Source organism: Chenopodium album, chromosome 11 (genome assembly GCF_948465745.1).
Source record: "Chenopodium album chromosome 11, dcCheAlbu1.1, whole genome shotgun sequence".
NCBI classification, from domain to species: Eukaryota; Viridiplantae; Streptophyta; class Magnoliopsida; order Caryophyllales; family Amaranthaceae; genus Chenopodium; species Chenopodium album.
Genome location: NC_137844.1, coordinates 16,348,400 through 16,368,302, shown reverse-complemented (window position 1 = coordinate 16,368,302; position 19,903 = coordinate 16,348,400). Strand labels below are relative to the sequence as shown.

General features: G+C 36.4%; 1 protein-coding gene across 1 annotated transcript; it reads right to left on the bottom strand.

Annotated features, from left to right (window-relative positions):
* Positions 1–1,245: 1,245 nt before the first annotated feature.
* LOC145566378 (F-box/kelch-repeat protein At3g23880-like) lies at positions 1,246–1,992 on the bottom strand. Its single transcript, XM_081625816.1, has one exon. It carries the CDS (start codon positions 1,990–1,992, stop codon positions 1,246–1,248), a length of 747 nt encoding a protein of 248 aa, XP_081481942.1.
* Between the last annotated feature and the right edge of the window lie 17,911 nt (positions 1,993–19,903).

Genomic DNA, 19,903 nt, shown 5'->3' with positions numbered 1-19,903 from the left:
AGAAATTCAGAAAAAATATCAGCAAAGTCTAGGTCCAAGAAACTGGCATAGTCTGTACTCTTTGGTAAAACTTTGAGAAATTGTGGTGAAAGCCAGTATGTCGCTTGAGAGTTACTTCTCTTCACCTGGGTTCATATCATCTTAAAATATTGATCCTTGCAAGTGGTTGTCTAATAGCAGCAAAAAGGACTTGCTAATTCTCAAAGAAATCATCGTGTGATAAAGATGGAAGAAATTGTATCAAGTAGTTTACACACAAGTTCAAATTAATGAGCTAAAGAATGACTGAAACATTGTTTTCAGACAAGTAAACAACTTAACTCAAAAAACTGCTGCTCAATATGCATAGAACACTCCTAGAATAATTTACTAGCTAAGTTTAGCGTAGAGGCTAGAAAACTGACGGAAGTTTCAACAGGAAATGTGGACGAATATTGCTGTTAGAGGCCTAAAGCTGCCAAAAGGGGTGGTGGCATTGGAAGTTCAAACATGTGTTACTCGCAAAGTGCTTTTCTAGTAGTTAGCCTTATACAATAAGCTTTCTACAAAGCAAAGGTTACCTATATGGATAAATGATACAGACCTAATTAGTTTGTTACATATGACAGAGGAGTAGGGGACTTAGACGCTATGGATCACATGTTTCAGCACATAATTTTTCACAAAGGATCTAAAACAAAGAGCTTAGGATGCCTAAAAGTCCTAAAATTGACTAGTGATTAGGGAGGCAACTGAATATTCGCAAAAGCTTACCACACGAAACATCTATAAGAGACTATGTAACTTAATATTCGCAAAAGCTTACCACACGAAACATCTAAAAAGAGACTATGTAACTTTTCATGTCATGATCTGACAAGCTTTTGCCTATTACCGACCTAAATCGTATAAAGAGCAAGTAATAAGCAACTTTACTAGCTTCAAGACAAAGTAATTAAGTAGCTTCTAGCTTGGTAATTCTCATAGCTTAAAAGAAGTAAAGAACATCATATAACATCTCCAAACATTGGAAGTTATCATAACACGAATACAGATATTACCAAATCTTGAAACAAAATATAAATAGATGAACATCAACTAGTGAACATGCATTATAAAAGGTACAAAGCATAAGCTAAAAGTTCAACGCTAACAATAGTCGTCTGAATAATATTAAATAGATTGAGCAAATACCAGATGAATTCATACTCAGATTTCTCACTCTCTCATTTTCTTTATCCTCATCGAGCTTTGCTGAGTTGACTATTAGAAAGGCAAAACCAGAGTCTCAATATAATCCTTTGATTGAACTATGCAGTCATCATTAAGATTAATACCTTCTCGAGAAAACTGTAGAGTTTCACAACTTGGATCGACAACCTTGAGCTGTCCCCCATGGTGTACCAAACACTTGCCCGTCTCAGAGAAACCATGGTACATAACATTTACACAATTGAAAGAGAACAATTTCTGCCAAGAATTCCAGTCTCTAGGATTGTTCAATATCCAAACATCAAGAAGATCATCCGAGGTGTAACAAAGCAAAGACAAGCAACCCCTCAAGCGCAATAAACGCACCCTGAAATACCTACTTAGCCAATTCATCGAGGGCAATTCCTTTATTTCCTCATTAACCAAATCAAACCCAACAATATGATTGTTTATAAAAGAGCAAAAGTATATAGTATCATTGACTAAAAGTGTGTTCCCAAGCACAATCAATTGGAAATGCTTATCTAAATTACTGATTCTTTTCCAAGTCCCAGAACTCAAAGAAAATACATGAAATTGAACATAGAAATCTCCTGGAGATGAAAACGAGCCGAAAATCTTGTAATCATCACATGATGGATTATAAAAAAACTCACACCCATAATGCATAGCCTTATCATGACCTACAGGAATCATGATTTTACGAGAACTACGAGTAGCAGGATTCCAAACAAAAAAGAACTTAGGGTCTTTCCGCACATAAAAACACACCAAACCATGACAAGAACCCACTAATTCCATAAATGTAATTGGCTCATCACACCCATTATCAAATACCAATTGAACAAATTCATTCACATTGCAATTATTTTCATTATAATCTAATAAAAAGAATTCGTTCTTACATTCATGATTGTTTTCACTAAGTATGAGGAATTTCGAATGAGAAGAGCAGAATTTGAGGTGGGATTTTGCAAATTTAGGGGAAGATATTGAAGAAAGCCAGGATTTTGAAACAGATTTGAAGCGAATTAGGGATTTTACCGGGAGTCTTGGCAGAATTTCTTCCAATATGAGAAAGTCTGGGAGAGTTGGGATTATTGGCGGAAGAAAGTTGGTGAGGTCGTTCATTTTTTCCATCTTCTGATGAAGATTGAGGCGTCGGTGCGGCGGTGAGCGTCGATGATGAGCAGCTGCTTCCGACGGGACTTATGGCGGATAGAGAGAGGGCAATTTGGATCAATGGGTTGAGCCGTTGAGGTAATCAGGTGTGGTTTGGAGACGAATCTCTACTTCTTAAAAATTTGGAAAAATTATCCGGAATCATTCCACCTTTTCACCGTCCGCTAAAAATAATCTCACCTTTACTCCTGATCATTTTTAATGGTTCCATTTTACTTGAAATCGGTTGAGTAGATAACTTTTTTTTTTAGGTTTAATTTACACGTGTCGTTACTTGATTGACCAAAAATAAAAAATAAAAAAAAAAAGTAAAAAAACCACTACCGCCACACCAATTCAGCCACCACCATCCCCACCACCACCCAAACCCAAACCCTAAAACCACCGTCCAACCCTAATCCGAAACCACCACCACCTACAAGCTGTCGCGCTGACGACCGTAATCCACCTAGCCATTCCAACCCCAAAACCCCATTAACCCATTAAAGCAAGACCGTTTGAAAACCCACCAAACCAAACCCGACATTTGGTTCGACGTGAAATCAGGGCAAGGAGTTTGATGCAGCTGGAATCAGGGGACGGAGGAGGTCAGCGAGGCCGGATCAGGGGATGGGGGTGGTTAGCAAGGTCGAAATTGGGGGACGTGGGAGTTCGCGCGTGCCGGAATCCTGGGATAAGGGAGTTTGGCGGTCGGATTCCTAGGACAAAGGAGTTTGCGCATGGCCGGATTCCTATGACGAGGGAGAAAGCGATCGGATTTCTAGGACAGAGAGATCGACAGCTAGATTCCAGGAGTTCGGCGTAGCCGGGAGTTGTGGAAGGGGAGGTCGGTGATGCAAGGTTGGTGGTTTAGCTGGTGGGTGGTTTTTAATACTCCCTTCGCCCACAATTATTTGCAACAAAGGAATATTTTATATCTCACAAATAATATCCCTTTGTTGCACATAATTGTGGGCTGAGGCAGTATTAATTATTTTTTTTATTTATTTAATTTTTTTTTTTACTTTTATTAGTTGGACCAATTAGGTGCCAATGCGTGCCAAGTAACTTGCTATAACAAGTTAACTGAACGATTGGGACCATTGGAAGAAGATTGGCACTAAAGGAGGGATTATTAAAAAATAGGAAAATTTGTTCAGAATAACCTTTTAAAGTGACCTTTTTGTTCAGAAAAACCTTTTAAAAAGTTTTTGCCCAAGAGAAACCAATTTTAAATTTTTTTTGTTCAAGATAGCCAAGTCCCACTTTTCGACGTTGACTAATGTTTTTCTGGTGTTGACCACTTGTTTTCCCACATGTGCATGTCACGTGATTACTAATTTCCTAATGACACCCCCCCCTTTTTCCTAAATCAACGCTATTTTCTCTCCAATTAAACCTCCAATTAAACACCCTCTCTCCTACTCTCTCTCTCTCTCTCTCCCTCTCTTTCTCTCCTTCTCTCTATTCTCTCTGTGAACAAGCATCGAGGCCATAACTCTTCTCTACCATGGCTACAACATCATCAATGAGGGATTGAAGCTGCATTGAATTTACACCAACCCAAAACAGTTTGTTTTATTTTAAAAATTGATTCTATAATTTATTTCTTTAAACAAAGCATTCATAGTTTTCTCTTTTGCTCTGCCATGGCTAAGGATAAATCAAAGCATCCATTAAGTCCTCTTCGCAATAGGAAAGCCAAACTCACACCTCATAACACCTCCTCGAGCCATATTGTTGCATAATTGAGAAACTTTGAAAACTGGGAAAAACCCTAATTTCTAGTAAAGTATCGAAAAATTCAAAGATGGACAAATTAAACACTTACCTCTGGTCGAAACTTGTTGGGAAAGCCTTCTATTGCTTCGGATTAACTGAACTCCAACAATGGTGTGAGAACACAGAGCAGAGAGAGACAGAGAGAGAGAAGAGATAGTGTTTAATAGGAGGTTTAATTAGAGGGAAAAGACAGTTGATTTAGGAAAAGGGTATGTAATTAGAAAATTAGAAGTCACGTGACACGCACATGTGAAAAACAAGTGGTCAACGCCGGAAAACAATCAGTCAATGTCGGAAAGTGGGACTTGGTTGTCTTGAACAAAAAAATTTTGAAAAACTGGTTTCTCATAGCCAAAAAAATTTTAAAAGGTTTTTCTGAACAAATTTTCCTAAAAAATAACCCAAAGGTGGGATTATTTTTAGCAGATGACCCAAAGGTAAGACTATTCCAGGCAATTTTTCCTAAAAATTTAGGAAATTCTCCTTAATAACACTATAGTTTTATTTTTCTCAGTGATAAATTGTAAAAAAAAAAAAAAAAAAAAAAAAAAAAAAAAAAAAAAACTTATTATCTTTGATAAACTTGAATTTATTTATTTTATTTTTTTGAAGGGAGAATTATTTAGCAAACTATACTATTAATGATAAGTATTTAACCATAGTTTGTTTTTGTTGTTTTTTTTTTTATTTATTTATTTTTTTTTTTTTACATTTTAATGATTTTAAAACTAAAATTTTTTTAAAAGTCACCCCCTTCCCCACCAACTTGCCACCACTTCCCGCCCCGCCCTAACCCACGCCGGCACCCAGCCCCTTCCCTTGCCGGCACACTGACCTCCCCCGCCCCTGCTTCTCTCTCCACTCCCCCATCCCCCTGAACCACGACCCCTCTTCCCCAAAACCTTCAATGATGGCGTCGGTGGTGGTGATTTTAGAAAATCCTTACTTTAAGAGGACCAACTCGCCAATTTGATTACAGAAGACATCGTTAGAGCTTCTCGCATTCTCGATCTTGTTTTTTATTTTACCTGTGTTTTCAGCTTGATATGGCAAAATTTCGATTTAAGGTTCGTAGTTATGTGAACGGGTATGATTAAATTGATTTCTTAAGTTTTTGTGTGTGGTTTTTGGTGGGTGTCGAGATGAAGGAAGGAGGTCGGTGGGGTGTCATGGGTAGAGGTAGCTAGGGTCACCGCTGGGCGCCGGGAAGGGGAGGGTGTGGCGTTGACAGGAGGGGAAGGGCTTGGGTTGATAGTAGTGATGACAATATTAAGTGGATATCCGCTAACCCGCTCCACCCGCTTAAAATAAATGCACGAAAACCCGAATTAAATGGATGAGAAGCGGATAACGGATGAAGCGGGGGATATATCGGATGTGGATGATACTTTTTTCACCCGCTAACCATCTACCCACCCGTTTAACATATATATTAAATTTTTAATATAAGAATTGTAATAATAAAATATGAAATGTGTAAGAAAATTATTTATTTTTTCTATTGCAAATTAATTATTCAAACAATATGTTGTTATGGTTTCCTTTTTTTATTAATAAAATAAAAAAATTATTGTTTAAATAACCGAAATTAGAATTTACGTGAATTTTTTTCTCTTTAATACTCATCCATTAGTCATCCGCTCCACCCGTTTCATCTATGGATGATGGACGGACGGATGGATGTGGATGGAGCGATTAGAACAATGGATGGATGCGGGTGAAGCTCCACTCAATCCGAATCAGATCCTTTGCCATCTCTAGTTGCTGGTTGTTTTTTTTTTAAAAAAAAAATCAGGGAAACTTCTTTGTGGGTCACCGGTAGGAGACGGAGGGGGCAGGGGTTGGCCGCCGGCTAGGGTAGGGAGGGGTGAGGGTCGCTGCCGGCCAGGGTATCTGGGCATCGCCAACCAGGGGAGGGGGTAAGATGGTGGCTGGTGGGTAGGGGTATTCATAACCGGGTACCCGAGATTTCGAGTACCCGGAAGTGCGGGTGGTGATTTAGGCGGCCCATTACCCGACCCGATAAAAGCGGGTACCCGCTTATCGGGTATCCGTTTTTACCGGGTTACCCAAAATTTTAATATACTATATGTTTTTTGTAAGAAAACCTGTTGTATATACCTTTAAAAAGCTGTTGATTTTATAACAAACAAACCTTTTATCATTAAAAACAAAAACTAATGTGTTTATTTATAAAAAGAACCTACTTTTTTCATTAAAAAAAAACTAATGTTTTTATTTTACAAAAAACCTGCTATTTTCACAAAAAATAAAAATAAAATAAAATAAAATAAACCTGCTAGTCTGCTACTACCAACAAACAAAACCAACCCATCTACAATAGGTGGGTATAAGAAATTAAGAATTATGAAGGAAGTTATGATTTTCTCATTAACCGATTACATATATATATAGTATACAATTGGTATGGGCTTTGGCTAAGTTAGGCTATACAAGATTACAATCAATCAATCACTAAAATTAAGGAGGAGATTAAGGCTAATTATATAGACTAATTTACTGACTAATATTCCTAGAAACAAGGTAGAGAATATTTACAAAATAATAGAAGATATTTACTTTGAGAAGATCATTCCTTAACAGTGGGTAGTAAACTAGTAATTTCAAATATGGATGATTTTGCCCCCTCCAACAAACAAAACCAAAATACACAAAACCTACTTCCACCAAAAAAAAGATGCGGCTAACGTTGAGGGACTGATGGAGTGAGGTCGGTGGTCGCCTGAGAGGGAGGACGATGGTTACCTGAGAGGAAGGACGGTGTTCGTCGCCTGAGAGGGAGTGTTTGAATGTTTGAGAGGGGAGAGGAGAGAGGAAAGAGAAGAGGGGTGAGAATTGTGAGATGCGGCTACTCACAAGCCCAATAAGTGAGTATGAGTGAGCAACCCTAACCTAAAGGAGTAAAGGGAATTCCAGCCAAGAAAAAGAAGAAAAATAAAAAAAAAGAAATCGGGTATTTAGCGGGTACCCACTACACTCAGATGGAGGCTCATTACCCGACCCATAGAAATGGAAAAAAAGAAAGCAAAAATACCCGTCGGGTACTTTACGAGTCAGCGGGTTGGGTCATACGGGTCGGGTCTTTTTTAACACCTCTAATGGTGGGTGGGGTGGGGGAGGGTGAAGGGGTTGATTTTTTTAAAAAAAAAAATTAAATTTTTTTTGATCATTAAAAAAAATTAATATTTAACCATGTGATGACACCCGATTGTGTCTCCCCAAAAACCAAACCTAGTGATAAGTATCTTTCACGTCTTTGATTATCGAGTTCGGTGAAGAGTTAAAGAGTCTCGTGAATTTCCCCTAAGCCTTAACCATTTCTAACCTTACCTAAAATGTTTTAAACCAAATAATTTATTTTCTGCCCTTCAACCCAAAATCATTCATTTCGTATCTTTAAAATCATTCATTTTGTGTCCTCTTTATTAAATTGTCCAAACCCGTTTATTTTGGTCCATAATCCTGGTCCAATGATTGTGTAGTTAGATGTGGTTAAAGAAGAGATTTCCAATGATATATTATAAGCCCAAATCCGAGTTCAACGAGGAAGTTACGGCCAAAATACTAAATTGGGCCCAAATCGAGCCTTACCTGCCGAACTAATGATCATGTGGAGGGTCCATTAATCTTGAATGATTTTAAAGATACGAAATGAATGATTTTAAAGATACGAAATGAATTTTATTATTAGGATTTGTTACAAGCTTCTAGAATTCTCTAGAAGGTTGTTTTGAGTCCTAAATCCATTAGGATTTATTATTAGTTTCTAGAATCTTTTAGAAGGTTCTAATTTATCCTATTTTTGAAAAGATAAAGATTAAGAATTTTATATCGCATTAAAAATTTGTTTTAAATAGATTTAATTCTGATAAGTACGGAAATTCGTCAAACCCAATTTGATTGGAGACGGATTCCGTAGAAATCCTATCTTCCAAAAAAGTATTGCTGGTAATGGAAATATCGCCCGACGATATAAGCGTCGCGCGGCGATATGAGCATCGCACCGCGATGAAAGCTGTTTTACTCCGAGTCGGATTCTGACACTTTTTCTGGTCTTTTCCCCGTTTTTTCTCTATAAAATAGAGGACATTTTCCTTCATTTTCATTCACCAAAAATCATCATCTAATACCCCTCTCTAAGCTAAATTTAATTCTTTCTCTCTCTCTTTTTCTTGATTTTCTAAGCCTAGCCTAAACACATCAAATGCACATCCTTGATATTTCTTTGATTAATCACAATTCCTCATTCACTAGATTCAAATACTTCTAACCAAGCTCGAAATTGCCTTAGACCTCGACGTGAAAAGTTGATTTTCTAAAGGTTTGGTCCTAAATCCATATTTCAATTCTTCTTTGATTTATTTATTTATTCTTTCTTGAAGTTTAGTAACGTGTGTATTATTTTGATAGAAAGAGATACAAGGCATCAAAGTGAGTAAATCTACTACTTTATTATTCTTTTGATATAGAAATCATGTTTATAATATTATTTTAATTCCTAGTATCATGTTAGGATATCTTTATGATTTCTAGTATCATGTTTAGGGTGTTAATTAATATTTCTAATATCATGTTGATTTCTACTATCATGTTTAGGATAAAGCTTTGATCTTTATTATTAGTGACATGTTAGGGTTTGTTATTAATCCGTTTAGTATCATACCTAGGATCTTGCTAATATTATTTTGATGATTGTTGTGTCAATTAATTGTATTGCTTGATTATTCATGATTTATTGTTATTGCTTGATCACGCCCTTTCTTGTAGGTTTAAAGGGATTTGTACTTGAAATCACGTATAATAAGATAATTAATAATTTGATTTAGGTTAATTATATTTTAATTCAAGTGATCACCAATAATAGATTTATTTGTGCATTAATAATCAACCAACGTAGATTAAATATGCTTAGGATTAATTTGATGTATGTATGTTGATCAGAAAGCGCATATGAATATCATAAGAATAAAGTATAGGCCTATTTAGGGCGGGTTCAATTTCTTTTAGGTTGGATTCGTACCATCATCCTCGAATATCCACTCATGGTTCCGGACCACTATGGAGTTAGTGATCTCTATGATCGTGAATGAGGTACGTAACCTTCACACCTGTGGACAGTTTACAAGTTCTTAAACTTGTTGGCGACTCTTTTGCTCTACCTTCTTTCACTTTGGACGCCACCATGCCTAAAAATATGACCACGGTTGGGCTCAAAGTTGATGTTTGAAATATTCCCTACACCATGGTTAAAGATTTTTATCAAAAATAGTTATTATTTACAAATATAATAATTTTTTTTGTAATTTATCACCGAGAAAAATAAAAACTGTAGTGTTACCAAAGAGAATTTCCCTTACAATTATGTTTTTTTAACGAAATACAGTACTATGAATTATCACTTTAATTTATCATATATCTATCAAAAATTTTAAATTCACCATATACTTATAAATTTCACAAAAATGTCACCAAAAACTCTTACTAAATTAATTGTGTTACGCGACAGCCTTTAATTCATTCTTATTTAAATAATTACTTATAAAAATTGTAAAAAGAAATTATTAAAAAATAAAAATAAAAACCACAATCAGCCCATCACCCTCACCTTCCCCAACCTGCCCCCGAGAACCTATTATGTACACCCTGGTGTACCGTACACCCGGGGTCATTTACTCATTCAACCAACAAGTGAGTAAAAATATTATTTTCTCATTTGTAGATTAAATGAGCAAAAGACTTAGGGGGGTACGATACACATGGGTGTAGGGCTGGGCACAATACGTTAACCGTACCGTTTATCCTTAACGGTAAGGTTAACCGTTATGTCCGTTACTTAATAATGCAAATCGTAATCATACCGTTAACGATACGGTTACAGGTTAACCGCTACCCGTTTAATAAATTTTAAATAAACATTGTATTTTAATTCAAACTTTAAAATAAACAATAAAATTCATGTTCCAATTAAGAAAACAATAAACCAAATACATTACTAAGTTTTTTTTTAAAATCATATCAAGACATTCAATCTAATGATATTACACATATTAAATCATCATCTTCAAATTAAGACCATGGCATATTGGCAGACAAGCAACCTAGAAAATCAAATTGCATCATTATATGTTTTTCCTACAAAAATTAAATAAAAAAATATATATTTATTTTAATTGTTAACCATCGGTTAGCCGTTGGCTTAAAATTGTAACCGTAACCGTTAACTATTATATTTAGTGGTTCAGTTAACCATAACCGTTAATTTAAATGGTTCGGTATATCAATCGTTTAAACGAGCCGGTTATACTGCTTAACGATTCCGGTTTGTTTTTCCCACCCCTACCCGGGTGTATATAACAAATTCTACCTGCCCCCACCCTTGTCAGTGCCTAGACCACCTCCCCCGCTTCGGTACTGTAGACACCTAAAAATGTCTCCACAAAACCAAACCCGGTGATGAACAGCCTTTCACCGCCATTATTGGTTGGGTTGACTATATAATCTTTGGAGTGCTTAAATCCATATTCAATCCAATACATTTCATAAAACTAACCAATTTTTAGTCCATTTTGCTAAACCATAACTAATTTTCCACTTTTCGTGTCCACATCACAAAACCGAGATAAAATGATTTTTTAGACCTATAATTTTGATCCAAATATTATTTATTTGGATAGGTCTTAAAATAAGCTTTCCAACGGTATATCATAAGCCCAATTCCGATTTAAAATGAAGAAAATATGAGCAAAACACTAAACTCGGCCCTAAAACCGACACCCTTTCACTAAAACAACCATATATTAAAATCTACAAAATATTTTGACCTGATTCTTATTGGTTTGGAAATTATACTTGATAAACTTCCCAACAATATATTATATGTCTTATTCCGGGTCACGGATCAAAAGTTTTCATAGTTTTAAAAACGTGTAAAAACTGGAAGTTGCCACGTCACGGCATAAATGCCGCGCCACGGCATATTGTAACATATCACGACACTCTGTACCGTGTCACGGTATTTTTTACCGTGATACGTAATTTTTCTAGGGTTTTATTTTTGCGGCGCTTCAATTCTAGGGTTTCGTGCTTCACCCTACTCTTTTTCTCTATAAATACGAACCTGATTTCTCTAGTTTCGGGGCACCAAAAATCATTCTCTCTTCCTCTCTTATACACCAAAAAATCATTCTCTCTTCTCTCTCATATTCTAAGCCTTGAACCTATTTTCCTAATTACACTATTCCTTCCCTAAGCACTCCAAGGAGTCCATATTTAATCCGAAGTTCTATACTTAAACCAAGGCGTGAAATGTAGAATTAACTAAGGGTTTGGCCGCAAATAAACTCTACTTTTATTTAATGTAATTCAATTTGATTTATATTTTTAATGAAGTTACTAACAGTTTATTCATGATGTAGCAATTCAAGGAAACGCGGAAAGTAAGTAAATAATCACTTAATTACTCTTGTTTTTATTCTTGTTGCTAGTATCATGATTAGGTTTTATTATTATTATTATTATTATTATTATTATTATTATTATTATTATTATTAGAATTATTATTATTATTTGATTTGACTAAAGTTATTATGGTTAAATTTATTTCAATGTTGATGTTTATTCTATTGTTTATTTTGATCACTATATTTCATGTTTAAAGGGAATATGTAATTGAATATAACGCCTAATAAGATAATTTGGACGAACGGTTTAGGATCCTTTTTAATCTCGTTGTTTAATCGAAGTGATCACAATATTTTAGAATTATATGATGCATTAATATTCAACCAATTTAGCATAATTATAGTTTGGAGAAAATTGAATCTTTGTTTGCATGCCTTAGAGATCACAAGAATCACTTTTCACAATAAGAATCGAGTAGAGGTCAATACGGGAGAACGTGACTCCATGACTCACTTCGTGCCATCATCCCGATCCTCCTTTCGTGGTTCCGAACCATATGGACTTAGTAATATCATGGATTATGAATGGGGTGTAACCTTTACGGGTTAATTGTTGTTGCCTATCGTTGTCCCTTTATCGTGGTTTCCTTATAATGATCCGTGAACGGTTTACAAGTTCCTTACAAAACTTGTTGACGGCTCCCTACTTTCTTTGTCCCTAATCGTTGTCCCTAATTGTATATGTCAATTCCCACTTTCTATGAGTGCCAAGCTTATTTACCACATGCTTAACGTAGACGCGCTTCGAATGAGGCCTACAATTTGGCGACTCCACTGGGGAGGATTCTTGGTTATTTATCGATTTGAATGATTGGTATTTAATCGAGACGAGAGGATGAAACTTGAAAGATTCTTGAATTGTATTTCTACGATTTAATTGGCATTGTCACGTATTGTTAGAATCCAACTCCTTTTAATGTATTAGATTCCCTTTAGATGCTTTCTTAGAGTTTACTTTATGTTTTCTAAGCTTGAGGTCCCATTATTGTGTTACTGTCAGTTCAGTGTTCACTAGGGATTCTCCTTGTAATCAAATTAAAGCTCTTTAGAGGGTGAATGATTAATGAAATCATAAGCTTTCTACCAAGTGTTGCCTTGCTTTTTATGCTTGTTTGTTATTATAACTTTATAGATATTGTGTCTTACTTGCATAATAGCTCCCCTCCAAACCAACTTGAAGCTCACCACCACAGTCTTCAAGCAGCAGCTCCCCAACAGATGACCGAGGAAGCTGCCCGCCTTCAGAAACGACAAGAATCAACTCCCAGGAGGAAATTCAGAGATGAAGCTCTCAACAAATTGTTCGAGCCAAGCTACCCCAGAGACAAGCTCCTCGTCAACAAAGCAGATCCAGCACCAGAGTCAGCAAAGATTCCAGAATTCAGCCGCATCAACGGCGCATCAGAGGCTCAAGATAGTTAGGATTTTCTAAATTTTGATTGTAACTCTTGTAAGTCGATGAGGTCTTTGACAGCTTAAGTAGGGGGGATGTTAGAATCCAACTCCTTTTAATGTCTTAGATTCCCTTTAGATGCTGACTTAGAGTTTACTTTATGTTTTCTAAGCTTGAGGTCCCATTATTGTGTTACTGTCAGTTCAGTGTTCACTAGAGATTCTCCTTGTAATCAAATTAAAGCTCTTTAGAGGGTGAATGATTAATGAAATCATTAGCCTTCAACAAAGTGTTGCCTTGCTTTTATGCTTGTTTGTTGTTAGACCTTTATAGATATTGTGTCTTACTTGCGTAATAGCTCCCCTCCAAACTAACTTGATGCACTAAGAACCCGCGGTTCGGACCCACTTGTGCCCGCCTTAAAGTATTGGCCGTCACAAGCCCTGACCACCCGCACTCCGTCACCCAAATAGACACGAGTGCTCCTTTGTTTTAATTGTCCGCTTGTGTTGCTTTGTGCTCACAAACCCTTCTTCCGCTCAAGGCTAGCGTTCTTGCCGCCAAAAGGGTAGGGCGCGCCACACGTTTCGGGATCCAAACTCCCGGACCGTGACACGTATGCATATGAATTTTAGCTTACCTATTTTACCACAATAGTACGTGTTCTACGTATGTGGCTAGCCTGGGGGATTTAAGCTCTATCAACCCGAAAACGCTCATGGCAATAAGGGTTCATCCGAGTTTTTAAATCCACCCAAACCATGGAGTTGAGTTCGATTTCATCATGAACTCGCAGAGCCACCCGTTGGCATACACCCTCAGGGGAGGCTGCATTGCTAATGCGTCCAAACTCTTAACCATGGTACCTTTTAACACCCAAATAATTAAGCTTGACCATAGTGGAACATAGAACTCCACTCTAAGTTGCAAACTTTATTGCATCATGCGTGACAATGTGTTTATGTGTGCATTTTTTTGTACTTTATTTTTTTTTTCTCTCTTTTATTTAATCCTTTTTTTTTTATTATAGTCAAGTCATAGTCTTTTTTTTTATTTATTTTTGAGTCAACCCGGATTTTTATTCCCGTATCCAGCACAAGAGTCAAATTGTTTTAGTCATAGCCAGAGTTCTAGAAAGAGTTACGTGTAGTGCCACCTATGGATATGTAGCCCAGAGTTTTATCTTTCATTTGGCGTTGGTTTCGTTCCAATCAAAGTCGCAGATACAAAGTTATAACTGATATACTACAGCCTGTCCAGTTTAAGTGTCTTTTTAGCATCCAACCTTCTTTTTTTTTTCGTGTCAAGATAGTCTTATCCAATCTTGTATTTCTCTTAGTCCTCTAATCCGTGTCAACTCGTATGACATAGGATTGTATTTTATTTATTTATTTATTCCCATGAGTCATAACTCTTCTAGAACTCTATAGTTAATCTTCCTATTCTTTTGTGATTATTGTGCTAATCTTGACATGTGTTCTTTGTCTTTGATTGTGGTTAAATTTTATCTTATTTATGACTAAAGATTTCAAATAGACCATTTTCACCTAGTAAATAGCATAAACATTAAAATTGGACAAAATTAATCAAGTTAGTTTGTCTTTTAATCTTCCGTGCTATTTGATCCTCGCGTCCTTCGTTTTTTCACAACGTCCTCATGTCTAGCCATACGATCATATCACGAGTCTTAATAAATTCACCTAATCACACTTGTTGAGTCGTTACACACACTTTGTCTTCGAGTAATGCACCATATTTTTTATGATCGTATACTAGGACCATGCATGCATCGTGTTCCGTTGTAATAGGAATGAGTGGAGTATTTCCCATTGGTTTTCAAAATCCTTTCATACACTCTTCCTTTTTAATCCGAGTATTGAGTCAATGCATTATGCGAGATCTGTTTTACAATACTTGAGTCCAAGAATCACTAGGCAAGAGTTGGAAGAATAAGAGGAATGTCATTCCTTCTTTTCTTCCAATCAAAGCATCAGTAATAACAAACTTCTTATCCCTCCTAGTGGCAAGAAGGAATTCATAAGCAACCATAAAGACGAAGCACAAGACGAGCTTTCCATACAAGATTTCATGCCTTTTTCTTTTGTTTCAACCCTTTTCTCCTAATAAGTACGCCTAGCATAGGTTTCCTTTATCCATGTGTCATGTTTCTTACCTTTTCCATCAATGAGCATTCTTTTCCTTTTCATTCGAACATGTCATTAGAAAAAAAAAATAAAATAAAATGTCGAACCAAGCACAAGATATACCAATGGTTTGAGGCACCCTTTGCAACCTATCATTTCCCCTTTAACCATTCAAACACTTTTCCATTTCTTCATTAACCACTTTAAGCCTCGTCTAACGTTTGGCCTCATTTATTCAACCCACATTCACCTAACCTTGAGATGGGAAGGTGTGTGATTTGTGTAACGTTCTAAAGCAAGTTAAAAAAAAAAGCAGCAAAGCAATAATAAAACAATGTCTAAGGGAAAGTGTTCTAATGTCTTTGATATGAACACGTCTCGAATTGTGTCTCTCATCGAGTGTTTGGTACCGTGCCTGAAAAACATGAATGCTAAGTCAGTGATGGATCACATGATCCGAGATTGCCCACATTGATTCAAAACAATGAAAAAGAAAAAAGAACAAAAATTCAAAGCCAAAAAAAAATGTGAAAACTAAAACTTGCAAGTTCAAATTTCAAGTACACAATTGCATATCTTTGAGGGGCTTCTCTTGGGTCTTGAGCCTTTAACCTTTTATTCTTTAAACTATCAGCTTAATCACATTACAACCCTCAAAAGACCTCTTTGATGTGTACATACACTTGTGCAAAGTTCGGTTAGAGCTATATTCGGCATGATTCTTAACGGATACGTAGGCAACCTCACATCGAGGCAAGTGCGGCCACATTCATATGCACGATTGAGTCAAAGAATACCCAATGCTTATCCCTATTCATCTAAAGCTAGACTTGGGTGCTTGAACCCACATCACTTAGCCTACCTAGCCTAAAGAGTCACCATATCGACTCTTCTCACATTTCTTTCCATCACCATAACCTTTGCAGCCAACCTTAGTAGTTAGTATCACATTCACACACTTCTTTCACACATACATAACCATATCATCCTTCCCTTAGGAACCCTTCGTCATGAAATGTTGTTCCCCTACCGCGCATGCTTAATCATTGTATACTTTCTTAGCTTCATGACCCGAGCAATATTCATTGTTTCACGCATAGCATAATGTGTTTAGCAACATTTATACTCAAAGATATGTGATTGTACAAAGCATATCATGCTTAGCTCCTTGACCTAAGCAACGTTCATTATGCAATATTCAACAATCACTTCATATACATGTGCTTAGCTTCCAAACCTATGCAACGGTCATCAAGATTCTTCTACATACACTATGTGACGCTTAGCTCCCTGACCTAAGTAATACTCAGCAATCACCATTGTATACTTGCTTAGCTTTCTAAACTGAGCAATGTTCATTGTTTCATGTATCACATAATGTGTTTAGCAACATTTATCAAAGATTTGTAATCATTCAAATCATATTGGGCTTAGCTCCTTGACCTAAGTGCATTCGTGGATCGTGTCACATGATGTAATCGTCCTTAGCCTCCTGGCCTATGAACATTCATCATGCATACATTATTTTTCAAGAAAAGTAATTCAATTTGACAAGAAGAAAATCCATGCGATTCATTTCGCTTTGCTCAAACGAGAAAGTTCAAAACTTTTTCCCTTTTTCATGTATTTTCTTTTAAGGAAGTTCAAAAACTTTTTCAAAATTTTCTCAACGAGGAAGTTCAAACCTCCTTTACATTTTTCATCTTTCTTCTTTTGGGGAAATTCAAAAACTTTTTCAAAATATTTATCGTGGAAAGTTCGAAAACTCTCACTTCATTTTTCACGTCTTTCTTTTCAGTTAAAGTCAGTACCCTCCACTCATGACAAAAAATAACAAAATTTTTTTCTTGATTGTGCTTACACACACTCAAACTTTACATATACACACACAACCACAAGTCATACAGATGTCATGTCATGTTAAGTCAAACTTGGTCAAGTCAGTTGGTCAAGTCAATCATAGTCTATACGAGTCCCTTAGCAAATTTTATTTTGCAGGTCTCATCTACAACCCGTGTTTGGGGAAAGGAGAACTATCTACGTCCCACGTTCGGGGATAAGCGAACTATCTACGTCCCACGTTCGGGGATAAGCGAACTATCTACATCCCACGTTCGGGTATAAACGAACTATCTACAGCTCCCGCTCGGGAAAAGCAAACCATCATCATTCGTCAAATACTCACTGATCATCATTCAATAGGCTGATTGAGGCAGAGTAGCTCACGATAGCTTTTCTTGAGGCGAGGAAGCTATCTTCAATCAGACAAGTTTTTCACAAGGCAAAGAAAAATTGTCGATCATTGCCACCTCTCAAGGTGAAGAATTCAGCGATTATAATATTCCCGAGGCGGGGAAAAATCATCATCTAACAGCGTTCCAAAAGCGTGGAATCATCATCTAACAACATTCCCGAGGCGGGGAAAAATAATCATCTAACAGTGTTCCAGAGCATGGAATCATCATCTAACAACATTCCCGAGGCGGGGAAAAATCATCATCTAACAGCGTTCCAGAGGCGTGGAATCATCATCTAACAACATTCCAGAGGCGGGGAAAAATATCATCTAACAGTCTCCATCCGGTGGATTTCACGAGGCGGAGAAAACTACCAAAACATGTTTGTCGCCATACACTGGTGTCTCTGTGGAACTAACGCTTTTCTACAAGTATCGGCGTATACAAAGTGGTTTAGGATCGCAGAATGTCTTAAATCATTCTCCATCCCAATCAACTACTTTGACTATCGTTTTCGAAACTGACGTTTCTACAAACTCAATCAATGTGGGGGATTCTGTAGACACCTAAAAATGTCTCCCCAAAACCAAATCCGGTGATGAACAACCTTTCACCGTCATTATTAGTCGAGTAGAGTATTTAATCTTTGGAGTGATTCAATCCATATTCAATCAAACACATTTCATAAACCAACCCCATTCTTAGCCCATTTTGCTAAACCATAACATATTTTCCACTTTTCGTGTCCACATCACAAAATCGAGATAAACTAATTTTGTAGCCCTATAATTTTGATCCAAATATTATTTTGTTGGATAGGCCTTGAAATAAACTTTCCAACGGTATATCATAAGCTCAATTCCGATTTAAAACGAAGAAGATATGAGCAAAACACTAAACTCGGCCCAAAACCGACACCTTTTCACTACAACGGCCATATCTTATATTCTAAAAAATATTTTTACCTAGTTCTAATTGAATTTGAAAGTAGACTTGATAAAATTTCCAAAAATATATTATATGCCTTATTCCGAGTTACGGCTAAAAAGTTATCACAGTTTAAAAATGCGTAAAAACTGGAATTTGCCACGTCACGGTATAAATGCCGCGCCACGGCATATTGTAACGTGTCACGGCACTCTATACCGTGTCACAGTATTTTGCACCGTGACATGGCATTTTTCTAGGGTTTTATTTTCGCGACGCTTCAATTCTAGGGTTTCGTGCTTCACCCTACTCTTTTACTCTATAAATACGAACCTAATTTCTCCAATTTCGGGGCACCAAAAATCATTATCTCTTCCTCTCTTATACACCAAAAAAATCATTCTCTCTTCTCTCTCATATTCTAAGCCTTAAACCTATTTTTTTAATTACACTATTCCTTCCCTAAGCACTCCAAAGAGTCCATACTTAACCCGAAATTCTATACTTAAATTAAGGCGTGAAAGGTAGAATAAACTGAGGGTTTGGCCCCAAATCAACCCTAATTTTATTTAATTTAATTCAATTTGATTTATATTTTTATTGAAGTTACTAACAATTTATATTTTAATTTAATTCTAATTTTATATTTTGATTTATTGATGATGTAGCAATTTAAGGAAACGCGGAAAGTAAGAAATTAATCACTTAATTACTCTTATTTTTATTCTTGTTGCTAGTATCATGATTAGGTTTTATTATTATTATTATTATTAGCTGATTTGACTAACGTTATTATGGTAAAATTTCTTCCAATGTTGATGTTTATTCTATTGTTTATTTTGATCACTATATTGCATGTTTAAAGGGAATATGTAATTGAATATAATGCCTAATAAGATAATTTGGACGACCGGTTTAGGATCCTTTTTAATCTTGTTGTTTAATCGAAGTGATCACAATATTTAGAATTATATGATGCATTAATATTCAACCAATTTATCATAATTATAGTTTGGAGCAAATTAAATCTTTGTTTGCATGCCTTAGAGATCACAGGAATCACTTTTCTCTATAAGAATCAAGTAGATGCCAATACGGGCGAATATGACTCCATGACTCACTTCCTACCGTCATCCCTGATCCTCCTTTTGTGGTTCCAAACCATTGAAATTAGTAATATCATGGATTATGAATGGGGTGTAACCTTCACAGGTCAATCGTTGTTGTCTATCGTTGTCCTTTTATAGTGGTTGCCTTATAATGATTCGTGAACAGTTTACAAGTTCCTTAAAAAACTTGTTGGCGGCTCCTTACTTTCCTTGTCCCTAATCGTATATGTCAATTCCCACCTCCTATGAGTGTCAATCATATTCACCACATCTTAATGTAGGTGCGCTTCGAATTACGCCTACAGGTACCACCCCTCCACCCTGCCCCGCATCTATGCAACCCCTTTCCTTTGAACCACCACTCCTTAACCCAGATTCGTGGTGGTTTAGGAGGATGGGGGATGGGCGCTGGCAGCCTTTATTATAGTAGTTAACTTGTTTAAAACTCATGCTATGCACGGTTTTACAATAATATTTT

Bases quoted from the DNA above. Each gene is read 5' to 3' on its own strand.
- LOC145566378 (XM_081625816.1), bottom strand. From the start codon at position 1,992: ATGGAATTAGTGGGTTCTTGTCATGGTTTGGTGTGTTTTTATGTGCGG.